This window comes from Narcine bancroftii, chromosome 1, assembly GCF_036971445.1.
Source record: "Narcine bancroftii isolate sNarBan1 chromosome 1, sNarBan1.hap1, whole genome shotgun sequence".
Taxonomy (NCBI): domain Eukaryota; kingdom Metazoa; phylum Chordata; class Chondrichthyes; order Torpediniformes; family Narcinidae; genus Narcine; species Narcine bancroftii.
The window spans coordinates 284,821,541-284,846,013 of record NC_091469.1 but is presented as its reverse complement, the minus strand read 5'-3'; the positions used below and the strand labels follow the sequence as shown (position 1 = coordinate 284,846,013).

Below are 24,473 nucleotides of genomic sequence, written 5' to 3'. Positions count from 1 at the left end.
TCAGGTATAATGCAGAATTTCAATGTAAGTACAGCCTTGTAGCACTATAACTTCTGGTTATAGCAGCTAGTTGCCATTGGAGATCTGTACCACCAAATGCTTTCAGTTTTGACCCAGGAGAGATCTTGTGAAATATTCTATGCTGAGCTACTACAGACATCGGTGTTACCGCTGTCGAATTGATAAATACACGGGGAAGTCGATGTACACACTGTGGAGTCTAGTGGAAGACTGACTGACACCTCCAGGCTTGCATGCTGGGCTTATATACATCACTGCTGTCACATGGACAGGAAGGAACATCATCTGTGATGCCATCAGCTCAGATAAAAAGCTGTGTTGGATGCAGGTCAATTTCCCGTGTTTTCCACAACATGCCTGCTATTTTGGGAGCCAGTTTGCTTGCTGGTAAGTGGGTCGCCACAATCTGTTATTAGATTGTCAAGAACATATGATCTCTTGATTATGATGCAACAGCATCAATATTAATCATGTTATGTCCTCATTTTCTCACTAGCTGTTTTAGTCTTGATCAGGTTTTCTTCTTTATTTTTATTCAGGTTATTCATTCATGTAATATTACTTTCAGGGAAAACTGCATTATTTTAAACACAAGGCTAATAAAAATTCTTTTAGTTGAATTTTGTTGTTTTAAAATTTTCAGGAGATGATTGAAAAGATGAAGCTGCTTCAGTTAGAAAAGGATAACCTTGAGGCTAAGCTTGATGCTGAAAAGCATGTAATGAGAGCCCAGGTCAGAGATCTGATGGAAAGACACGAGTCAGAGTTGAAAAATATCAAAGGAAAGCACAGCACTGAGTTACATGGTATCAGGGAAAAACACGAAGAAGAACTATCTCAGAAGGAACAAAGTCATTTGCAAGTTCAGAAACAGTTGGAAGATATACAACTTCATGGTCAGGTCCCTGGAGTACTTGATGCAACTGCTACTATGGACGTTGCTATTAAAGAGAAGATTGAAGAATTAGAAGGTAATGACTGGAAGTTGTCCTGTTGATACTTTTGGTAAGGTCAGAGATACAAAGTTTTTTCACGAAGCATTAAAATATTTTAGCATCAGAACAATGTGGTGGATTTTATTACAGAACTTATCACTCATTTTTTTTTGCCAGTAATCATCTGGTCATTACCATTTTCCTTGCGGGATGATGTGCAAATTTGGGGTGGCGGGGTGGGGGGGGGGGACTTTATTAGCTGCAAAGCAATTTGATACATTCATTGATAGGAAAAGTAACATCTAAGTTCAAAGATTTCTTTTGCTCGATTGTCCTCGTTAGATTCCTTGATCAGATAATATCAATGTTTATTCAAGAAAAAAAAATGAAAAAAAGTTGAGTCTCAATTAAAATTATTGCTTCCATCTGCAGGAGCCGATCCAAAGGCTTGTCATTTGGGGGGATGGAAAGATCAATTTTCTTGTTGTTTTAATCTGTCAATTTACTTTTTGGAGGGTGCTTTAAACTGTGACATCAAGAAGGAGTTTAAGGAATTTCTCCCATTAATGATGCTCTTGTATGGAGAGGTACATCCATGCTTTTTATTTTTGAATTGCCTGTACAGAAATCCAAGGGCTCTGGTTCAATATCTCCTCTATGCAAGACTTAGGCTTTGCATGGGGAAGAGATATTGATACTAATAACATGAAAAAGTATTGCATTAAGTAACAGAATAAGATATTTAATTGGAATAATTTAAAATAAAGATTTTAATGGAGCAGGTAGAGAATGATAGTTTCCCATGTTTTGGGATTAAATAACTTGATGTCTTTAGTTCAGAAATGGTGCTGAGAAGACGCTTTCTGTGGTAGTTTATCGAAACTTGTATTGCTTTCCAAAAAAAGGATAGTTATGGAACACTGTATTTGCACTTTTTAGGTAAATGTGCAAGAATGAGAGTATTATTATGTTAACTTTGCATGAGAAAATTATGTGCCTTTGCTCTGTACTAATTGATTTCTCTCTGTACATCTGTATTATACTTCTAGCTGAACTTTTTATTTAGTGGAGCAGGCCCTTCTGGCCCACAAACTGTACCTCCCCCCTCCCCCCAATATACCAAAAAACCTATAATCCCCATACTTTTTTTGAAGGATGGGAAGAAACTGGAGCATCCGGAGGAAACCCACTCAGACATGGAGAGAATGTACAAACTCCTTACAGACCGCGCTGGGTTTGAACCCGTGTTGCTGGTGCTGTAATAGCATTTGAATTGACCACTACACTAATTGTGTGGCTGCTTACTGAACAAACTTTGATCACTATACCTTGGTACATGTCAGAATAAACTTGAACTTGACCTGTGGTGGTGAAATCCTATGGTCATAAAATAGAGATAAATGGTCCAAAAGAATGGGAGAAATATTGAAGTGTTTGATTTCAGGATGTAATTGTTCTTTGAAACAAACAGACATTAAAATGCAAAACTGTTTGGGGCTTTCAGATGGACACAAATATCAAAGTTCCGATTTATTGTCAGAGTACATGCATGACATCATACACAACCCTGAGATTCTTTTTCCTGCTGGCCAGGCAGAATCTCGACTTATTGGTAGTGCAAAACAACTGTACTCAAGAAAAGATGCAGATACAAAAGAGAAATGTAAATAAAGAAAGAATTGTAACCAAACTCAATGTGCAATACAGAAGAAATAAATAAATAAATAATAAATAAAGAGATAAATAAATTATTTCATAAATTAGTCCTTCAGTTTGTTGTTTAGGAGTCTAATGGTGGAGGGGTAGCAACAGGGAATGGAGGAATGGATCATGTGCAGGCAAAAGAAATTTGGTTTAATTTGACTTAGTGTTCTGCACAGACATGTGAATCGAAGAACCTCTTATTGTGCTGGACTTCTCTATGTTCTATTAACTGACTGACAACTCGGGTTAAACATTTAATTGGGTTATTTACTCTTGTCGCATGCATTTGTTCGAATGGCATCAGGAATTGTTTTGTAGTCTTGAATTTGTGGCCACAGCACTTGCAATGGTGAGAACTCCCCCTTTCTGATGCTTGTTGAAGGTTTCAGTTCAAGAAGATGGCAACTGGTTACTGGTATTCTTCAGCTGGCTAAGAAAGGCAATGGCGTTAAAAGTTCTCAGCAAAAAGTAAAAATAATTAACTCGTAAACCTTTGTGAGAATAACTAAAAAAAAATTGGAGTGTGCACATGATTAAAAATGAAACTGAACCATCAAATGACTCTTTACTGAAAGTAAACAGTACAGCACAGGAGCAGGCCCTTCTGCCCACCATGACTGTGTTGATCATGATGCCAAGATGAACTATTCTCATCTACCTCCACATGATCCATATTCCTCACTGCCATCATATCTTTTTCTAGCACCTTACTGGCAGTATTCCATGAACTTCCACACTCTGCAAAGAAAAAAAATATGGTTCAGAAATAGGTACATTTTCTCTTATTTTTCCTTAAACTCATGCCCGTATAGAAAAAGGCTCTGAAAATCTACCATCTATGTATATCTCTAATAATTTTTCATAGAACAATACAGCAGAAAAAAGGCCTTTTAGCCAATTTAGTCTGTGCCAAGCTATTTTACTGTCCAGTCCCATCAACCTCCACCCAGATAAAAGCCCTCCATTCCCCTCTTAAATGTTAAAAATCAAACCTGCATCCACCATTTAAGATGGCACTTCATTCTACACACTCAACACCCTGAGTGAAGAAATTTCCACTAATATTCCCCTTAAATATTTCACCTTTCACCCTTACTCCATGTACTCTCATTCTTGTCTCTCTCATCCTCAGTGGAAAAAGCCTGCCTGCATTTACCCTCTCTATACCATTTATTTTCCAATGTTCCAGGGATTAAAGTCTCTTATCACCTCAAGTCCCAGCAAGTCTTTGGAAATTTTCTCTTCATTCTTTCAATTTTGTATCTTTCCTGTAGGTAGGTGACCAAATCCACACACAAAACTTCATATTTGGCCTCACCAATGTCTTGTACAACTTCAACATAAGATTCCAAATCCTATACTCAGTATTTTGATTTACAAAGGCCAATATGCCAAAAGTTCTCTTCATGACCCAATCGACCTGTGATGCCTATATTATAATATAAACCTGTATACTTTATTAAAAGAACCTTGAAAATGCATTTTGAATTGTTTTCATAAATGCGTGTTGTGTATATTGTTGTGACAAAATTACAACACATTTCTATTTAAAATCGAACAGTTTGTTAAATGGTAATTCTTTAGCTCACCAATTAAAAATTGATTTTATTTAATTTAACAGATTGTAGTATTTCCAAGACATTTTGTCATTTGATTTGCAGCTAATTAGTCGGATTAAAGTGATTTCTACTGAGTATATTTAAATACATTGGCGAAAGTTCCCAATGTGGAGATGTGGATGTTGGTTTTTGGCGACAAAAATCAGGTCATTATGTTTCCTTTCATTCTCTTAAAGAACAAGTGAAACTTAAAACAGAAGAAGCTGCAAAATCAGAGGCCAAATTCCTGAAAATGAAAGCATGGTCTAAGTCAAAAATCAGGCAGGCTGAGGAGGATCTGAAAAATGCACAGGTAACTCAAAAATCTCTTTTTTTTTTGATTATTTTATTTAAGATCAACACATATATCAAATAATTTTAAAAAAAAAGCATATATCACATTGTTACAAAGCTATTGATTAAATACATATTGATTATTGTAAAGAAAAATAAATAAAAATGAAAATAACTACAAAAGAACCCCATCTAAACCCTCCCTGCCAACCCACCACCCCTTCTACCCTCCACTAAAAATACTGACTATAAAAAGAATCTAAATTACTAAAATACATAATGAATATGATTATATATTGAATTCGATTGCTTTAGGAAACATTTCACAAGAAATCATTATTTATTTTTAAGGGAATACTTCTCTAGTCTGGAGGATTCAAAGGAATTATTTATAATTTCAAACCTAATGTTTGAGCATACAGGCTCAAAATCTGTAAAAATATAAAATATTTACCTCTCAAATTGTATGTAATTTTTTTCTAATGGAATACAACTTTGAATCTCTGTTTGCCATCTTCCAAGTGTTAAAGAAACATCTGATTTCCAAGAGACAGCAATACATTTCCTTGCTATCACCAAAGCTAATTTAACAAATTTCAACTGAAAAGCATTATAAATGTAATTTAGGAGTTATGTTTTCAAAATTTCCCATCAAAAATAACTCTGGGTTCAATGGAAAAAAAACACCTGTAACCTGTTGCAAAAACTTACCAATAAAAATCCAAAAACGTTTAACTTTTGAACAAGACCATGTAGAATGAATAAAAGTTCCAATATCTTGACCACAAACAAAACACTGATCTGATCTATTTGATTTCTATCTATTCAATTTCTGAGGTGTAATATGTAACTGATGTAAAAAAATTATAATGAATAAAAATCTCTCTTATCTGGTGACTGTAAACTGAAGATCAATTTTTGTCCAAACTGAAATGAAGTTACTTAATTGTATAATGAAAGAAATGTGGTTTGATAGGATTTTATTTTGAGCCATTGAAGCATTGTGAAAACCACCATATTTTTCTACTCTTATGTTTTGTCTGATGGGAATTTTTTATCTGCTCAGATTCAGATTTATTGTCAGATGCACCCTGAGATTCTTTTTCCTGTGGGCAAGCCAGAATTACCTCTTGTTGGAAGTGCAAAAAAAACTGTACACAACGTAACCATGTAAACAGATAAAGAATTGTAAACAGTTAACAAATGTAAACAAAGTGAAATTCAGTGACAATAAAAAAAATCAATAAATTGCAAAAGTAGGAGTGCTTAAATGAGACCCTAATTGAGTTTGTTATTGAGGAGTCCTGTAGTTAGGTGACCAGAACTGCACACAATATTCCAAATTTGGCCTCACCAATGTCTTAAACAACTTCAACATAACATCCCAACACTTATATTCAGTACTTTGATTTATAAAGGCTAAGATGCTAAAATCTTTCTTTAAAACGCTGTCCACCTATGATGCCATCTTCAAGGAACAATGTATCTGTATTCCCAGATCTCTTTGCTCCTTCACACTCCTCAGTGCCCTTGGTTTGCCCTTTCTAACATGTATCACCTCACACTTGCCTGCATTAAATTCCATCTGCCCTTTTTGGGCCATTCTCCCAGTTGGTCCCCATCCCTCTGAAAGCTTTGAAAATCTTCATCACTGTCCTCAACGCCTCCTATCTTTGTGTCATCAGCAAACTTGCTGATCCAATTTGCCACATTATCATCCTGGTAATTGATATAGTCGACAAACAGCAATGGTCCCAATACAGATGGTGGAGGGGTAGCAGCTGGTGATGAGAGTCTTCTTACTGATGGTAGCAGTGAGAACAGAGCGTGTGCTGGGTTGTGTGGATCCTTGATGATTGGTGCTGCTTTCCGACGGCAGCCTTCCCTGTAGATGTTCTCGATGGTTGGGAGCGCATATTAGGGTTAGGGTTAGGGTTAGGGATCTCCTGAGCTGTGTCCACTACTTTTTGGAGGGCTTTATGCTCAGGGAAATTGGTGTTCCTGTACCAGATCATGATACAGCTGGTCAGCATACTTTCCACCAAACATTTGTAGAAATTTGTTAGGGTTTCTGATGTCATAGCAAACCTCTGCAAACTCCTGAGGAAGTAGAGGTGCTGACGTGCCCTCTTCACGATCTCATACTCAACAATATGAAGAAGTGCTATCCTGAGATTAAAATTTATTGCCCTGTTGCTAACCCTCCATAAAGAATAATAACAGCCCATTTAGTAAAACCGAAGCATTCAGGTGTTGGGCTTCCACTTGAAGTTCCTTTCACTCCCTTCCATCTGATGCTATTGGCATAATCTATTCTTCCATTCCCCTTCATATTTAAATAGCTTCTTAAATGTATTAGATTTTAAAATTTCTTTGTTTTAATTCTTTTCTGATGAGTAATGACGGGGTTGATATGAGCTTTCAGGAAAAGTTGATTACAGAATTGTTGTGGTAAGGTAGATTTGTTGGCAATGGCACAGATAAACTATAAAGCATGTTTAAAATCATCTGCAGGATATTAGAATTGTGGCTATCTTGTTGACCAAAATAAATCACTTTACTTGAATTGATGCTGTATTTATTTTTACCCAGACTGGAGCTTCTCATCAGGAGCAAATGGCTCTCAAAAAGCAAGTGGCTGAATTAGAAAAGGAGAAAGAAGGGCTACAACAAAAAGTTAATTGTTTGCAACATTTCAGGGCACAAAATGGTACGTTGGCTGTATGACTAATTGTATTGTGCTCCTTTGTTGTCTATTTTTAAACGGTGATGGCTTGTATTCTTACAGAAGAGCTTCTAGCAAAATTGGAACTGTATGAAGAGCAACAACAGAAAATGCAAGCAGATCTAGAGCAAGTTACCAAGCGAGCAACTTCCCAGGTTGGCAGACTTCTGTATGTTGCATTTAATTTAACCACATGGACCCCTTTATTCTGAGTATGGACTTCTGCATAGATTCAGGAGCCTCAAAGTGTGTCAGTAATTTGTTTTAAATTTTTGCTTAATTTAGGCTTTTTTTCCCACTTTTTCTGTTAGTTCCCAGCTTGATGCCTGCATCTGAGGAGTGTAGGTTGTTTCCACACAAGCCGTTACCTATTATCATTATGATAGTGGGAGGTGCAGAACATTTTCAAATGTTTTCATCTTGTTTGGGAATGTGAAAGGTTTTATGACAATTGTTTGAAAAATAACATAGAACACCACACCACCCTTGATGATGTGCCGACCCATACATTCCTTTTAAAAAAAAAAAGTACTAAACCCTCTCTACCTGTTACCCTCTATTTCCCTTCCATCCATGAGCCTGTCTAGGATTCTCTTAAATGCACCTAATGTTTCAGCCTCCACCACCATCCCTGGCAAGGCATTCTAGGCACCGACAACTCTCTGTGTTTAAAAAAAAAACTTACCCCTGATGTCTCCCCTAAACTTCCTTCCCTTCACTTTGAACTCTCATCCTCTGGTGTTTGCATTTCTGCTAGGTGCTGGCTATCCATCCTATCAATACCTCTCATAATCTTGTAGACCTCTATTAAGTCTCCTTTCATCCTTCTGTGCTCCAAAGAAAAAAGTCCCAATTTGGATAACCTTGCCTCATAAAACTTATTTTGCAATCTTGGCAACATCCTGGTAAATCTCCTCTGCATCCTCTCCATTAGCTTCCACATCCTACCTATATCGATGTGACCAGAACTGAACACAATACTCTGTTTGGTCTCACCAGAGATTTGTAGAGTGGCACATGGCCTCTCTACTCTTAAACTCAATTCCCCTATTAATGAAGCCCAGCATCCCATTGGCCTTCTTAACTATCCTATCAACCTGTGCGGCGACCTTAAGGTATATATGGGTTTGGTCCCTCTGTTCATCCGCACTCTTAGTTACCAAACATTAACCTTGTACTCAGCCTTCTGGTTTGTCCTTCCAAAATGCATCACCTCCCTTTGCTGCCCAACTCTGCATCCTGTCTATATTCTTTTGTAACCTTTGACAACCTTCAGCTCCATGCACAACTCCTCTAACTCCTTCGTATCAGTTGCAAACTTACTGACTCATTCTTCCTCCTCTTCATCCAGGTTATTTATAAAAATCACAAAGAGCAGGGGTCCCAGAACAAATCCCTGCGATACTCCACTAGTCGCATACCTCCAGGCAGAATACTTTCCTTCCACTACTACTCTCTGCTTTCTATCTGCAAGCCAATTTTTTAAAAATCCAGGCGGCCAAGGTTCCACTGATCCCATGCCTCAAGACTTTCTGAACATGTCTATCATTGGGCACCTTGTCAAATGCCTTACTAAAATCCATGTAGACCACATCTACCTCCTTACCCTCATCAATTTCTTTTGTTACCCTCTCAAAAAACTCAATTAGACTCATGAAGCATGACCTTCCCTTCATAAAGCCATGCTGACTCCTTGAGTAGACTGTACTTTTCCAAATGCTCATGGATCCTATCCTTAAGAATCTTTTGTAATAGTTTTCACTCCACTGACATAAGACTCACTGATCTATAATTCACAGGATTCTCCCTATTACTTTTTTTTAAATAAGGGGTTTACATTTGCTATTCATCATTCCTCTGGCACTTTCCCTGCAGCCAAAGAGGATTCAAAGATCATAGCTACTGCCTGAGCTAGCTCTTCTCTCACTTCCAGAGCAACCTGTGGTATATCGCATCTGGCCCTGGAGACATCAATCTTAATGTTTTTAAGAAGATCCAACATTTCCTCTTCCTTAATCTCAACACTGTCCAGCACACAGGCCTGTTCTATTCCAACGTCACTGTGATTGAGGTCCTTTTTTCTTGTGAAAACTGAAACAAAGTATTAATTTAGGTCCTTCCCAACCTCCTCCACCTCCAGGAATTTTGAACTTTATGAATTCTTTACCCTACAGAGGTGGTTTCTTCAAGGATAAGTAGAATTTTACACTGCAAGAAAATTGAGTGTTATGGGAATTGTCTCAATGTTGAGACGTGATCGAGTGGAATAATCGATTAAGGCTCAAGGCCTTAAATGACCTATTCCTGTGTTATATAAGCAAATATTATGGCTGACATTAACCAGCCTAATTTGTAACTCAGAAATTGAATCCTGATGACGGATTTCTGGTCCTCTTTTTGGATTACAAGCCTATTTATAATGAGGACTGGACATGATAAAAAAAATTATTCACGCTGTTCTTCCAGATAATTGATTCTTCAGTTTATAATATTACAATACTATGTCCTGAAACCATTGTATTTCAAAAAATACAGATCATGCTGCAATAAAGTGCATTTCCAAAGCGCTTGGGACTGGTCATGTACCGGTTAAGTGTATTTTTCGAATAACTGAAAAATGGCTTTAAGCAGCCCAGTAGCGTCAGGATATTTGTGTTGGCCGTTGCTGATCCCTGGAACCTCCCCACTGCCGTCGCAGAACCGAGGACCCCGTTCCGATCTCAGACACCTCCCCACCGCTGTTGCTCATCCTGCCAGAGAAACTGAGGTCTCCACTCCTGCCGACATCGCCAATCCCCAACACCTCTCCACCGCTGTCGCCAAACCTACCCAGGAGCCCGAGGACCCCGTTTCAATCCCAGCCCAGTAGCAGCAGTGTAAAACAACAACAAAGAACAAGGGAAGGGTTTTAAAGCATGAAATAAAATTTAATTCTTACCTTGAGTAACCAAGAACTCAGTTGGATTCAAAATGGCTCTAACAGCGTGTCAGAGTCCCACTTGAGCATGGTGGATAAAAAAATTTCAACTTGTGACATTGTCACTGCCAAAAGAGTTTTTGGATAACTGAGAATTTTGGTAAAGTAATTTTCAGATAATCGGAAACTTATTGTACCTATAAGTCTATTTGTTTGAAATACAATTAGAATATCTTTACTTGTATCTGAAAAATCACCAAAGTCTTCAAATAATTTCCTGCAGCGAATAATTGAAGTCAAGCTTTGCTTAACTGTATTTTTCACCATGGAATTCATTGTTTTATGTGACAAAACAAAAGGAAGCTGTTTGCTCATAACACCTCAGGCAGTCTTGCTGCACAAGTCTAAACCTCGAATCAGCTTGTTATATTATTAATTAAACATGACCATGAGGCAAACATCCAGAATTCTCCCTCTTTTATCTAATGGCCACATGCTCATGCTTCTTATGGCATCAACAAAAATCTAATTAGAACATAGAGCATAAAACAGCACAGTAATTACCCAATTAAATGAGTGGATGATGGTGCATTGTGTCTAATGTCTCTGTAGACAAGTGAATCAGGAAGTGCGGAAGAACTTCAGAGCCGCCTGATCGAGTGGCAAGAAATGGTTTCAGAGTCAGCACGGGGTCACGCCAAGGATGAGAGGGGTGTCATGGAATTAAGGATGACCCAAATTGAGGAAGAAAGAGAAGGTAAAATATGGGGCTCTGATTCTCATTTTGAACAAATCATGTGACTTACGTTTTTCAAATGTCAAATATTGTAATGGATAAATGACCTGGTTAAATAACTTGTTTAGGGAGCTTCTATTTTGTCCAGATGAAGCATGGGCTGCTAGGTAGATTTTCAATCTAGAATTTAAACTGATCTATGCAGTGTCAGCATCAAAATCCTTGGTGACCTCAAATCCAGCTGTGAGACAAAATTGACTACAGATGTTGGAACCTGGAACAAAAATCAAACTTTTGGGCTCAGGCAGTCCAAGAAGGTGGAAGGACTTCTGGGCTCAAGCAGTCTGTGAAGGCGGAGGGACTTCTGGGCTCAGGCAGTCCGTGAAGGCGGAGGGACTTCTGGGCTCAGGCAGTCCGTGAAGGCGGAGGGATTTCTGGGCTCAGGCACTCTGTGACGGCGGAGGGACTTCTGGGCTCAGGCACACTGTGACGGCGAAGGGACTTCTGGGCTCAGGCACACTGTGACGGCGAAGGGACTTCTGGGCTCAGGCACTCTGTGAAGGCGGAGGGACTTCTGGGCTCAGGCAGTCCGTAAAGGCGGAGGGACTTCTGGGTACAGGCAGTCTGAAGGCAGAGGGACTTTTGGGCTCAGGCAGTCTGTGAAGGCGGAGGGACTGTCTTGATGCAGGCTCTTGACATGAAGTGTCAGCTATTACTTTGGCTCCACAGATACTGCCTAACCCATTGAGTTTCTCGAGTAGCTTGTTTTATGAACTGCTCTCATTTAACATGTTGAAAATCCTTCAATCTCATTTTGGTTGCTATCTCCGACCAGATATCTTCCGACCAGCAGTCTCCCTATTTCTCCCTTTTGCCTTTTCAATTTTCTTGGAGTGATGACTTGACCACTATTTGGAAGGAAAGCAAGGACTTTTTCCCCAATTGGATGATTCTTGATAAATCCAGAATATTTTTTTCTCTTTTAAATAAACCACACAATTTCTATTCTGACGTTCTTAAATTCAGCTTTATTATCTGGAATTGCCAGGGCAATTTTGGACTGTTGACCACTCTATACTAGTGTAACAAGAAAATATTTTCATTCATCAGTTAGATAACCTTTAAAGGTACTGATTAAACTTGAAAGGCATTCTGATCATGTATCATTCCTTTGGATGTGCAGAATTGAACTCCCTCTTTGATATTGTTTGTCCTGTGCTAAGGTCTGCGTACCCCTCCAAATTAAGCTCAACCTTTAGGAAAATAGATGAACTAAATAAAAAAAATATACAGTCTAACTTTAAACCTCTTGAAAAAGTATATTTTTGGGAGATACAGAAATTATTAATAACAATGAAACAGTGAAGAAATCACATTTTTTTGACAAATTAGAATTACTTTGTATCATATTACAACTGAACATGTTGATTCTGTGAATCATATTTAGACATATGAATTCAATGATGTGTTCATTGAAATACATTTCCTTATCCATCATTTTCACTTAAATCAACTTGCCAGTTCATCTCCTTGAAAACTACAGCTATCATGATTTCAGATGTGAGATGACGTGCTCTAGTGAACTGACAAACCAGTGCTGATTTGTCTTTGCTGCAAGATGATTATGCTGAGGACACTTTTAACCGGGATTTGAATGAGATATTTTTAATTAGAAAATCAAAATCTGTTTATAAAATTCGTATCTCAATGTTGTGTGCAGTGCCCCCAGTTGTAAATTTTGAAAAACATCTATATGTAAAATTTTAGTGAAATAATTACAGTTCAATGTCAGTACACCTGTAAAGAAGATACTTTTGCTATAATTTTGGATATGCCCAGCTATCAGCTCCTCCTGTAATGGAAAGGTTCCATTGTATTAAATAAGAAAATTGCAATCAATAAATGCTGCGTGTTGAGGGTATTCAGATAAAATTATATATTTGTTTTAGAGTTGCCTATTTGTGGTTGAGATTTTTCAATCTTGTATGTGCACTATCGGCAAGTATGATACCCTTTACCCTTGGCTATTGACAATAATGGATACCATTTTTTAATACATAGAAAATATTCAGAGCTATCCATTTATCTATTATGTTACTAATTAGAAAGTCTTTTGGTGCAGTATTAAACCTGTGATATAAATGTTGATGTACAATCTTTCAATATGATCAAGAACATGAATTGAAAACAAAGTTATGATTTACAGTTTCTTTCAGGCTTTCAACTAAAACATTGCGAAAAGACAATTCACAAGACTGTTGTTTGCTTAGCTATTTACCTGATTTTCTTACTTGCTTGTGTTTGTATTGGATATGTTATGAAAAGATTGAGTTTATAGCACCATTTCTGAAAAAGAAATGAAAGAATTTTTGTTCTATACTGCAGAGATCTCATGTGTAGTTCCCTTTGAGTTGAGCATGACTTTATTAATATTTCTTTTCCTCTACCATATCCATGATGAGCACACAACGATTCCATCCACTTCCCCCTCCACTGCTTTTGCAACTGTGATTTGGCCAGCCATTAGGAGCACAGTTTCCCATCAGTTTTGTGCATGCAGGTTTCTGTCACCATGTTCTATGCAGTGCACTGCAGGTTATTTCTAGGCTTTGGAATTAGTAGCTGGAAATAATCAACAGTGCACTTCATTAGCTAAATTGTGCTGTGACTTCACTGTGTTTACTTAAAATGTAGTGCTCAGAAGTTTCAATAAGCATTTCCCATGAAAGATGGTTTGCCACTGATCCTTCCTTTTCAGCTTTTACCTTTGCTCTGTGATGAATGTTTGACCTAATTTGCATGAGGTCATCTTAAATTATTGCCTTTAAGCGTTCTTTGTTGCTTTGCATGTTGAGATAATTTTGTTTAATCGAAATAGAACACCTTTTGCAATGCTCACTCCAAATCACAAAACAGATGGGAAAATTATTTTTGCCAGAATCAATTCACTTTTAATATTTGCTAATGAGTTAATTGGCAAATGCATTAGCATGTAGTTTATATCCCGCCCTCTCTATAACTTGTATTCGGTTTATTCTTCCTCTAAGCATTCCTGTCTTTCAGTCTTAACTTTAAAGTCAAAAGTTATTTTGTTATTGACAAGCTAATGATCACTTGTGTGTCTAGCCTGCTTGTGTCTATTTGCCAGTGACATTTATTCTAAGTGGTTTCCCCAAGGTAGAACTATTATCATGTTGAAGTGGAAAACTTATGAAGGTAGTTAATATCCGATTTGAGGTTTTCTGGTGTTTTAAATATTTGTTGTCAATTAATGTTTACTATATAAAACATAAAATTGTTCTTGTGTAGTGAACACTTAGATGCAAACTGTGCTGCTTTGTAGCCTTCTCCACAATAATCCAGGGACATTAACTCAATTATTGACATTTGTCATATTTGCAAATTATATGTACTTGCCTTTCAGAAAAATTTGATTGTTCCCTCCAAAAAAATTTCAGAAGATAATCCACTAAAATTATTTTAATTTTAAAAAGTTTATATTTCATATGACACCTTGTTCCAATCCTTAATTAATTTTAACTAAAAATTTAAAATGGCAGCTAAAGGTTTTGCACATTGCTAGGCTAATTGCAAGGATGGGAGGGTTGTCCTGTCACGAGCAACAAAGAAGTTGAGTCTGTGTTCTTCAATGCTGAGTAGAAAAGGGTGATCTTGTTCAAATTTGTGAAGATTGAAAGGGAGCATGAGTGTGTCCATTTCTGGAAGAGTCTTGATCAAGAGAATATAGTTACAAGATAAAGGGGCACTGATGTATGTCAAAATTTCTTATTAGAGAAGGTGGTGAATTTTGGAATTCTCTACCCTAAAAGATTGTGGAGCTGGATCGAGGCATTTAATGTAAAAGTGGATATGCTTTGAAAGGTTGAGGTAATCAGCACAAAGGAGGAGTTTAGGCTTGGGGTAGATTAGCATAGTTATGTTAGCAATGGTAATGGTTAGCATGAGGTTTGAGGTGCCACAAGGTCCTCCAGTCCTGCTTCTATTTACTTTTGTCCACTTTTGTTTCCATTTCTAGTCTCATTTGTGCTCTGTGTGAAATATTTAATACAATTGGCTGGTCATGTTTGATGGACACCAGACTAATAAACTGTTACCTGATGGTAGTCCATTTCTGAAAAGGGAAAATCTTCACCAAAGCAATTGGCAGATCATAGGAGGTAGTTTTCTTTGAGGTCAGTGACATAGTGCTCTTCCAGTTAATGAAGAAAGTAGAGAACTTAAACTGCTTTTGTACATTTTTGAATGAAATGGGAAAAATGGTCAGTGAAAGAGAGCATTTTTCAATTCCACTCAATTAGACGGACTGAGAAAATGATTTAAATATTGACTCAACATTTTCGATTATCCAAAGCAAATTTATATTAATTTGATCTGAATATTCTTCTTTGCCATATTATGTTAGCTGCTGCAAAATTTGTGCCTTGCCTATTTGGGAGTCTGCCAAATTGTTTCTTGCATATAGTGATGACATTCGATCATCTCCTCTGGCAGCATGTTCCAGCTATCCATCAAAGTTGCGTGTATTTTTTAAAAAATCCTTTAAGGCATCTTTCTCTCTGCTTTAATCTATGCTGCCTTGCTTTTGATACCTTGACCATGGGGGAAAAAAATGGCTGTATCCCTATCCATGATTCTCATTTGATGAGAAGCATAGATAGGTTCATGCTTCTGCCTGGGAATGTAAGCCCAGCCTATTTATTTTCTCCACAAAACAAATATTGTCCAATCCAAGCAATATCCCTGCTGAATTTTCTCTCCACTCTCTCCAGTGCGACACTATTATGGCGCCAGCGACCCAAGTTTGAATCTAACTGTAACTGTAAGGAATTGGTACATTCTTTCCGTGTGTGTATGGCTTTCCTCTGGGTGCCCTGGTTTTTCTCCCACCCTTCAAAGCATATAGTGGTTATAGGTTAATTGGTGTATTTGAGGGACATGGGCTGTACATTTGATTGTCTCTTTATTCATTAATGTTCCCTAATGCTCTACTATTGAGTGTGTATTTCCTATCCCTATTTGTCTTCCCATAATACTACTTATCAGAATTAAATTCTGGCTTTCAGTGTCTAACTTTCCATTTGATCAATATACTGCTGCAGCCTTCGACAAACTCAACTGATTTTTGTGTCATCTGCACGCTTACTGATCATATCTCCTCCATTCACATCCAAGATTTAGTATATATAATCATATAATCATTAACGGAGCGGAAACAGGCCATGTTGGCCTTTCGAGTCCGCACCGGTTCACTGATTTTGTGCGCCCTCTTCAGGCATTGGTCCCGGTTGATCTCCATTCAAATAGCAAAGATCCCAGAACTGGTACACTGCTGGTCATGGACCTGCAGCCAGGAAGACATTCTTCCACTACGACTTTCTGCTTCTGATCATCAAGCCAGTTTTGGATCCAGTTAGCCTCTATGCCTTGGATCCCACCTCTATTAATCATCTGGACTAGCATACTACACAAGATCTTGTCAAGTGCCTTACTAAGTTTTTTTTAAAAAGTAGAATCCAGTTGATAAATTAGCTGCTACTAATTTTAAACAACCACTCCAAAAGTAATGCAGACTACATACCAGTAACTAAAATATGCTGTCATTAGATTTTTTTTTTGTTTATTTCAAGACTTGAATCAGTTTTTAAACATTTGGCACTGCTTTAGACATCCAGTTAAGCTTCCAATGATATATTTTTGAGGAAATACTATTTTTGTAAAGTATTAGTTAATGCAGACAACTGGGGTCAGTATAAATAGGCATAATGGCCAAATTGGCATGATGGGCTGAAGGGCCTGCTTCAATGTTGAATGACTCTGACCAATGAAATGTAAAGATGTTTTAATCCATTTATTGTCTGATTAAAGGGTAAATCAGCTATTTATCACCAAAATTTGTTAAATAGGAGGGAGAATTAATTATTTTTTCCTTTATTTGTAATGGTAATTGCAGAAAATTTAATGTAGGTTTGCAGGTTAACTGACAAATTACCTTTGCTGCTACAATATCGAAAATAGTATCAATACATAAATCAGTTTTAGTGTTCATTATCTCCAGAATACCATTGATGTAAATTTGGCTCTGTTACCATTTAAGATATTAAAAATGAATATATTAGCCAGCTATGTAGCACTGTAGCAGCGCTTGTTCAGAAGGAAGCGCCTTACTTGGGGAAGTCATGAGGTAGGAAAAGCCACTGGGTCCAATCAACATATTCCGTGTTTGTGTCTGTGTTCATACTGTCTTTCTGAATGATGTGTCTTCCTGTGGCACAAAACTGATTGAGGATGACTGGTTCTTTCCTGGCTGCTCTGATCCAGCATTGGTCTCAGGACAGCAGGAGCTGGAGGAGGAACTGGGGGATCTTCAAAGACTAGGAGAGCATCAAGGAAGGATGAAACTGACTACGGATGGCCAGAAGCTTGAGGTATGTGGTGATTGTGATGGAGGATTCAACTTTTAAATTTAAACTGACTTTATACATGATGTGTTGAATTAGCTGGAAATTGAATGTTATTATTAATTTTAAACTTTGCAGTGATTGAATTAAGAGTTTTTTGTTATGAAGTAACTTGGGTAATTTTGAGATGGCAACTTGGGTAATTTTGATAGAATGAAAATCCTTCAACTTAATTTTCAGTGTCGTAAGTTAAAATGGGATGTCTGGCCAAATATAATGGCAAAGCACTGTATCAAGCCTGTTTTAAATTTGTAACATGGAAAAGATTCAGAAGTATATTTTTGGAAATCACTGTCAAATCTGGAAAGTGGATGAATGGTAATTTGCCAAACTTACTCCTGTATATTATGTATTTTTATAATTCTCCAAAAGAACAAGTATAGACATGATGCACCAAAAGACAGTTCACTGTGACAATCTCATCACTTTTCACTCATAATTGTTCTGTACTATGTGAACTGTCATTGGGGATCTATCCAGTGTGTGCCATTTATGTTTCTCTATTCACACTGATGATGAGCAGATCATTTTTCAAATGTGGTATTTACCATGCATTTAAAATAAACATTGATGGAACAATTTGTGAATTCAGTTTTGCCTGATGACAAGTGGCCACATTGGAAAAGTTTAAAGTGCTGACATTGCAGCAGATTTGTTCAGTTTTGTACAAAAGTAAATGATTTTTTTTTTAACTATTTTGTAGGGTGATTATGAATATGAAGATAAACAACACTTTGAAGAGCCCAGCATTAATGTGGATCACAGTGATGCAATGGATGGGGAGAATTTGGGAGGTTTGTGGCCAGAGTACAGTTCCCATCATACAGGTGTGATACCCACTAGACAGTTATTGAAAGCATGCACAACATGTGAACCTTGTGGTGCTTTTTTTTTCCAATCTTTGCATTTATTTAATTAACTCATTTTGTTTATTGGCACATTCTAACCAAAGTCAGCATTGTTTGGATTTTCTTTCCTTCCCCCCTCATTAAATTGTCCCTTTGAATAATTATGAGCATGTGCGTGTTGGAAGTATGAGCTAGTTATCTATGTCATTGTGTATTTTTCACATTAGTGACCAAACTGGCTTTGAAACTACAATGCAGAGGAGTTGAGAATTAATCCAAAAATGACTATTCATTTTATGCTCAGCTAGTGCAAAATTAAAATAGAATGGTGAATAAATGGTTTGTGTTGCTGTTGTTAGAGATACTGTGTAGAGAAAGGATGTCAAGCCAGATAGTTTAGGTGCAGCCCAAATAATATAAGAATCCACCTGCTCTTAAGGTGTTACCATCTCATCATAAAGCAGTTGTATGAATATCTGTCTTAACATCAGCAAAATATAAATATAACGATGATGTCCCAGGCATTGTGTAAATTGGCACATATCCAGTGAAATTTGTAATTTAAGGTTAGTTGGGCTTTTCATTTCTTGCCTGATTTGGCTATCTATTAAGGTTACAGAGACAGGAAATTAACATGAATGCATAACATATTTTCAGATGTAAGGTAGCTTTTAAGGAGTGGATTTCTCATTCTCTCTCATGTTGGATATCTACGTGCCTCTGACCTTTTAGCTAATTGCTTCTGCTTTTCCATATCTTAATCTGTATTTCTGCTCCCATCATTATTTGCCCTGTTTGTCTTTTGTTTCTGACCTGCACAGATGGATTCACCTGTTTCCTTGATTGGAGCACACTTGTTTTTCACCTCTACAATACCCATTTTTGACCTGCCATGTCATGCCAAACTTTATGTTCACCTTCACTCATTCATTTTCATGAATTGGAACCATATCCTTCAATGCCCAGTCTACTTGTCCAAATGCTTCTTAAACATAGTTATTATATTTGATTCCACCATCACCATCCCTGTGGGGGTGGAAAAAAAAATCCTCAAGTTCCCGTTAAAACTTCTGCTCCTCACTGTTTGCCCCCTTGTTTTCATAAGCCTACCATGGGATGCTATCAACACTATAATATGGTAATATTACTCATTCTTATCTATCCAGATTCTCCCACGCTAATGTAGACGCAAAGCACAATCTGCATTCCGATTGCAATCCTCCCTATTTTCACTCAAGATAAATCTCAGAAGTTGTTCAGAGAAGGGTTGTTAGATTAATACATGAAATGGGTATTTGTCTTGGACAGAAGGGTTACATGAGGTAGCTTGTATCTACTGGAGTTGGAAAGATTGAAGCCTGTTAGATCCTGAGGATTCTTAACAGGTGGATGTGGAGAGAATATTTCTTCCTGAGGGATAATTTCGAACTTGGGGTCAGTGCTTAAAAATAAAGGATTTCCCATTTAAGATGGAGGTAAGGTGAATTTTTTTATGAAGGTTGTGAAGCATTGGAACAAGGATCTCCAAGAATAGTTTTAAGATGGATAAGTAAATTCTTGTTAAGCAAGAGAGTGAAAGGTGTAGGCAGGAAGTAGAGTTGAAGTCAAAATTAATTCAGCCATTATCCAAGTGAATAGTGAGGAGGCACGTTGACACCTGTTCCCCACTGTTGAACTGGGTGGTGTACACTTGCTCCTCTTTCTAAGTTTGATCACAAAAGATCTATACTACCTGCTTGGCTGCTTTGGGCACCCATCTTACCTGTCCTCTGAACATCCCAAATAATGCTTGTCTCATATACTTGCCATTCTATATTTGTTTCTCTGTCTCTTCTCCACTCCTTAAGCTCTTAATGAAAAACTATACCTAGTTTGCCCTTTATTTTCAAAGATTCCTTATCTTTAATTCTCTCCCCTCCCTTTGCCATTAAACAATACCATATTAGTCCATTTAAAAAAAAACTTATTAGGGCTCTTCATGTACTGTCTTCACACTCTTCCTTCCACTTTCTCCTTTGTCCTTGAATGGATTATTGCTTTTCCAAACACAGGTTCTCCAGAACAACTATTCTCAACAGGGGCCAGAGCACATTTAAGGCAGGTCACATGAGTGAAATCATAAAAGATTTTGTTTGTAGTCTGCTTGGGAGAAGTATGGAAGAAATGAATTAAACTTGACTGCTTCACAGGGAAGAGGGCCTATAAACTTTGAGCAAAGTCCATAGGGGGACATAGGCAAAAAAGTTGAGAATGGCTGATCAAGACAAAGAAACCATGAGATTGAGGATTGATAATCTTTTAACAGAACTGATAAAAGGATCTTAACTCTTGATTTACTCTTTCTTTGTACATGCTACCCACTGAGTTTTTTTTTAACTTTTTTTTAGTTTTGGCATCTGAAGTAATTTATTTCTTTTGTGCTCTTTTCCCCATCACTCTAGCCTCCATCACCAATTCACCTCTCATTGGCTGTGTATTTTTTTTACCCTGATTTTTTTTCAAATTACCAGCTACTTACCTGCATTATATTCTCTTTTTTGTGTTCTTAGTGTTACTATCCGCCTTTCTCACTCTCTATCAACTCTTGCCTCTTACTAAACTATAAAGAGGAAGAATAGACTCTGTCTGAAATGTAGAATTAAAGAATACACACTGGTGCTCAGCAAGAACCATCACTTAACACTGTCAGGATGTCATCAAGTTTCTAAAAAGATTGCATTATAATCTGCAGTGATTATTAAGATTGCTCGTCTGTACAAGCCTTGTGTGAAGTTAAGTTGAGGGTTTTATCAATCTAACTTCAGATCCTTTAGCTGATAGATTTGCAATACAGATTAGACTTTGCCTTCAGCATTGAACAAATGGTGCTAGTCATTCATTGCACTTAAAATTACCCTTGAACTTTCTGTGCTTTGTCATTGGATATGATGAAATCTAGAAACAACATTCTGTAGCTTCCCCTGCAGATACCTTTAGGATCTCCATGTCCTGGCCAAGTAGCCCTAGAGTAAAATGAATCAGAGTGAGGACATCATGTGAACTAATAGGAGGTGGAGGGAGTCAGTCAGTAAGGCAGAATCCATGGAGAGAAATGTTTATTCAACATTTTGGATTGGGGCTCTTTATCTAGAGAGTAAGCCTTGATTAAAGGTTCCACACCAAAAACATTGCCTGATCATTACTCTACATCAGGGGTGTCAAACTCAAATTCACGGAGGGCCAAAATTAAAAACTTGGACTAAGTCGAGAGCCGAACTAAATATTTATTGAAAATTTTCAACGACATCTGCATGTTTTCTCTTCTTTCAACATATGTAATGTTAAACTTTAGGATATAACTTTAGGAGGATAATGTTACAGGTCAGGAGTAGGTAGCTCAAGTTCACCCTTTGCTTGACCTGAGGGAAACATATTTGGTCCCTGTGGAAATGTAGTCAGCATTCACAGGCTGTGTCCATTTTGGCCTGCATCAGGACTCAGCATTTCCTGCTCACTCCTCAGGCTCTAGGCCTCTATTCACCTTCGACCCACCATCCCTCTACCTGACCAGTCCTTTACCCAACCTCTACTCACCCCTCACTCCACTCGTTCTGCCTCTACCCACCCCATCCTATACACGCCCCTCTACTGCCTCTCCACTCAACCTGTTCCTCCCTCTACCCGTCTCTCACCCTCTAATCACCCCTCCCCTACTCGCCCTGCCCCTCCCCTTTTACCTCTTCCCTATCCACCCCTCCTTCTACTCATCCCTCCCTCTCACTGCCCCTCGCACCACCATAACTTCCCCTGCCCATTACTCCTCACCTACACCCTCTGCCCACCCCTGCTTACCCACCCACTCAGGCCCAGCGCGCTGCCGATCAGCCTTTGCGGACAGCCACCATCTCTCTCTTCACGTGCAGGGCCGAACCAGCCGTCCCTGGGGTCCGCGCGGGTGCAAGCGCTGAAGGCCGTGGCGACCGGGAGAAGTGCGCTCGCGCTGTGGAAGGGCTGTCCGGTACCAGTCGCGCAGGGCTCGCGCTGCCCGGGGGCCGTGCGCAGTCTGCCATGCCCGTCGCGCCGACAGGAAATCACAGGCGCTCGCCCATCCGCCGCATCGCTCGACAGGTGGGAGAAGTGACTGGTTGTGCGGGGAGCCTTCCAACTGGCTTGCCGGCTGATGACATCGACAGACTTCTCGTGTTACAATTTCTCGTGTTACAATGGGGAAGGATGTGCAATGAAGGGGGAGGATGGTGGGGGTGACATTACCAAAAAACAGCATCGGCTCTTGCTGCAGGGCGGGCCACCTCTAATACATTTTTGAAATGATCTTGCGGGCCAAATATAATTATATCGCGGGCCAAATTTGGCCCGCGGGCCAGAGTTTGACATGTGTGCTCTACATGGATGGTGCCTGACCGACTAAGTCCCTCCAGTTTCCCTTTGTGCACTCGAGATTCCAGCATCTGCAGTTCTCGTGTTTCTGAAATAATATTGTATCTGTAAGTTGTCAAATTTGGTACAGAAATCAATATACTCTAAAATGCCTGGTATCAGGCACCTTTGAGGATTGGTAGATGCTGGATAAGAGAATTTCCTGGTTGGTTGAGATTGCATGTTGTGTGATTGGCGAACCAATGGCAAGGCATGCCAATTTTAAATTTCCCTATTTTTTAGCTGTTTATTTTCCGTGATTTTTTTTGCCGTTTGCTTGAATTCCAGATAATGGGTTTTACTGAAGAGGGAAAGAAAAAGGGAATCCAGAAAGAAGTAAAAGACAACAAGAGTTTTTTTTTAAAAAAGCTATAAATTTCCACCTAAAATCTAAAAGATGAATTAAACAGCCATTTATGATTTTTTTTCCCACTGAAATAAGGATAGTAGATCAACCGTGATGGAAGGTGGGGCGGACTTGGTGGGCCAAATGGGCTGACCCCACTGCTGTAGTGTATGTCTTATGATATAATGGTCTTATACAATGACCTCACCTGGTGAATGGAAGTGTTTTAGCTTTCGTACATATGCTGTAATTTTTCATATATTTATGTGTAGGGTATCTAGGGAGATGGTGATATAGTTAATCTTTTGAAGTACAAGAGCTGCTTGCTTACTGATTTTCATGTTTAAGCCAATCGAAGTTGTGGTTCAATTTATATTTATATTTATATTTGGTGTGTACCATTAATTCTGCAGCAAAATCCAGAGCAGGGGGTTTGAGTGAATACAATAAAGTTAGCATACTTTATTTATTAGCCTTCAAGTGTTTTCCTAACTTAAAGTTCATTAGATCATATTCAATTTGCTTTTCATTTTCAAAAGCATTGCAATAATATCTTTATAATTGACCAGGACTGAGGGCGGTTGTCGAAGAGTTAGAAGTGGAGCGAAACAGGCTGCAAGAACAAATCCTAATGTTGGAAGAGCGCTGTCAAGACTTAGAGGACAGAGCACAGCTCCGTGCCAGAGTAGAGTTCCACCAGGTAAGGGTGACTGCTTAGAGCAGCCTCATGTAAGAATTGTTATAACATAGTGGGCAATTTTTAAATAAAGTTTTAGATATAGTTTAAAAGCATCTCATCTGTTAAATGTTTATAATAATTCTTAATTCTGTTTGATAGGCAAATGACTAGCAAATTCGGATTATTCATGTACATTTTATAAATGTAAAAGTTCTGCCACTTATTTAAATTGTTTTTTAACATTTCTTAAACAGATATTTGCTCAGTTTTAGTTCAATTATATTTCTGTGATCTGTTATTGAGAAATTTGGCTTCCCTGATTTGCAGTTGACCAGTTTCTGTCATCTGCCCTTGATAAAGGCAAGGTCGTGAGCAGAGGGTGTTTTAAACCAGCTCGATCACTCGTTGGTATTTTAAAAGTTTCTCATTGCAATATAAATTTCAGATTAAAACTTTTAGGTTATTCCTCTACGTTTGAACTTTTGCATTGTGTTACAACTTCTAAATGAGAAAAAAAAATTCAAGGATCTTGTAACAAAGCCTTTTAATACAGGTAACCTTTGGTGTCCATGAAGAAATGCAGCTACTGAGGGTTCCCCAGGTGTGTGTTTGCTCATGATTCACTTTTGAGGTGAAAGCAACTGCTGCAATGTGTTGTTAGTCATGTGTTGTTGGGTTTGATTTCTACTTGTATGTAGATATTTTTATCTTGACATTTGTTTTTGTGTAGTTAAGTCTGAGTTACGATTTTCCCCAAACAATAGAATACAGTATG

The 24,473-nt window shown here is 38.1% G+C and overlaps 1 protein-coding gene across 1 annotated transcript in view; it reads left to right on the top strand.

Moving 5' to 3' along the window:
* The window catches only part of LOC138745293 (golgin subfamily B member 1-like), a 103,455-nt gene that overhangs the window by 51,474 nt on the left and 27,508 nt on the right, over positions 1 to 24,473 (top strand). The window contains exons 10-18 of the mRNA XM_069902320.1: positions 665 to 992; positions 4,456 to 4,571; positions 7,145 to 7,262; positions 7,341 to 7,432; positions 10,807 to 10,951; positions 17,270 to 17,376; positions 18,113 to 18,203; positions 23,589 to 23,719; positions 24,252 to 24,299. Coding sequence (XP_069758421.1) covers positions 665 to 992; positions 4,456 to 4,571; positions 7,145 to 7,262; positions 7,341 to 7,432; positions 10,807 to 10,951; positions 17,270 to 17,376; positions 18,113 to 18,203; positions 23,589 to 23,719; positions 24,252 to 24,299 — 1,176 coding nt within the window. The remainder of the gene's footprint in view (positions 1 to 664; positions 993 to 4,455; positions 4,572 to 7,144; positions 7,263 to 7,340; positions 7,433 to 10,806; positions 10,952 to 17,269; positions 17,377 to 18,112; positions 18,204 to 23,588; positions 23,720 to 24,251; positions 24,300 to 24,473) is intronic.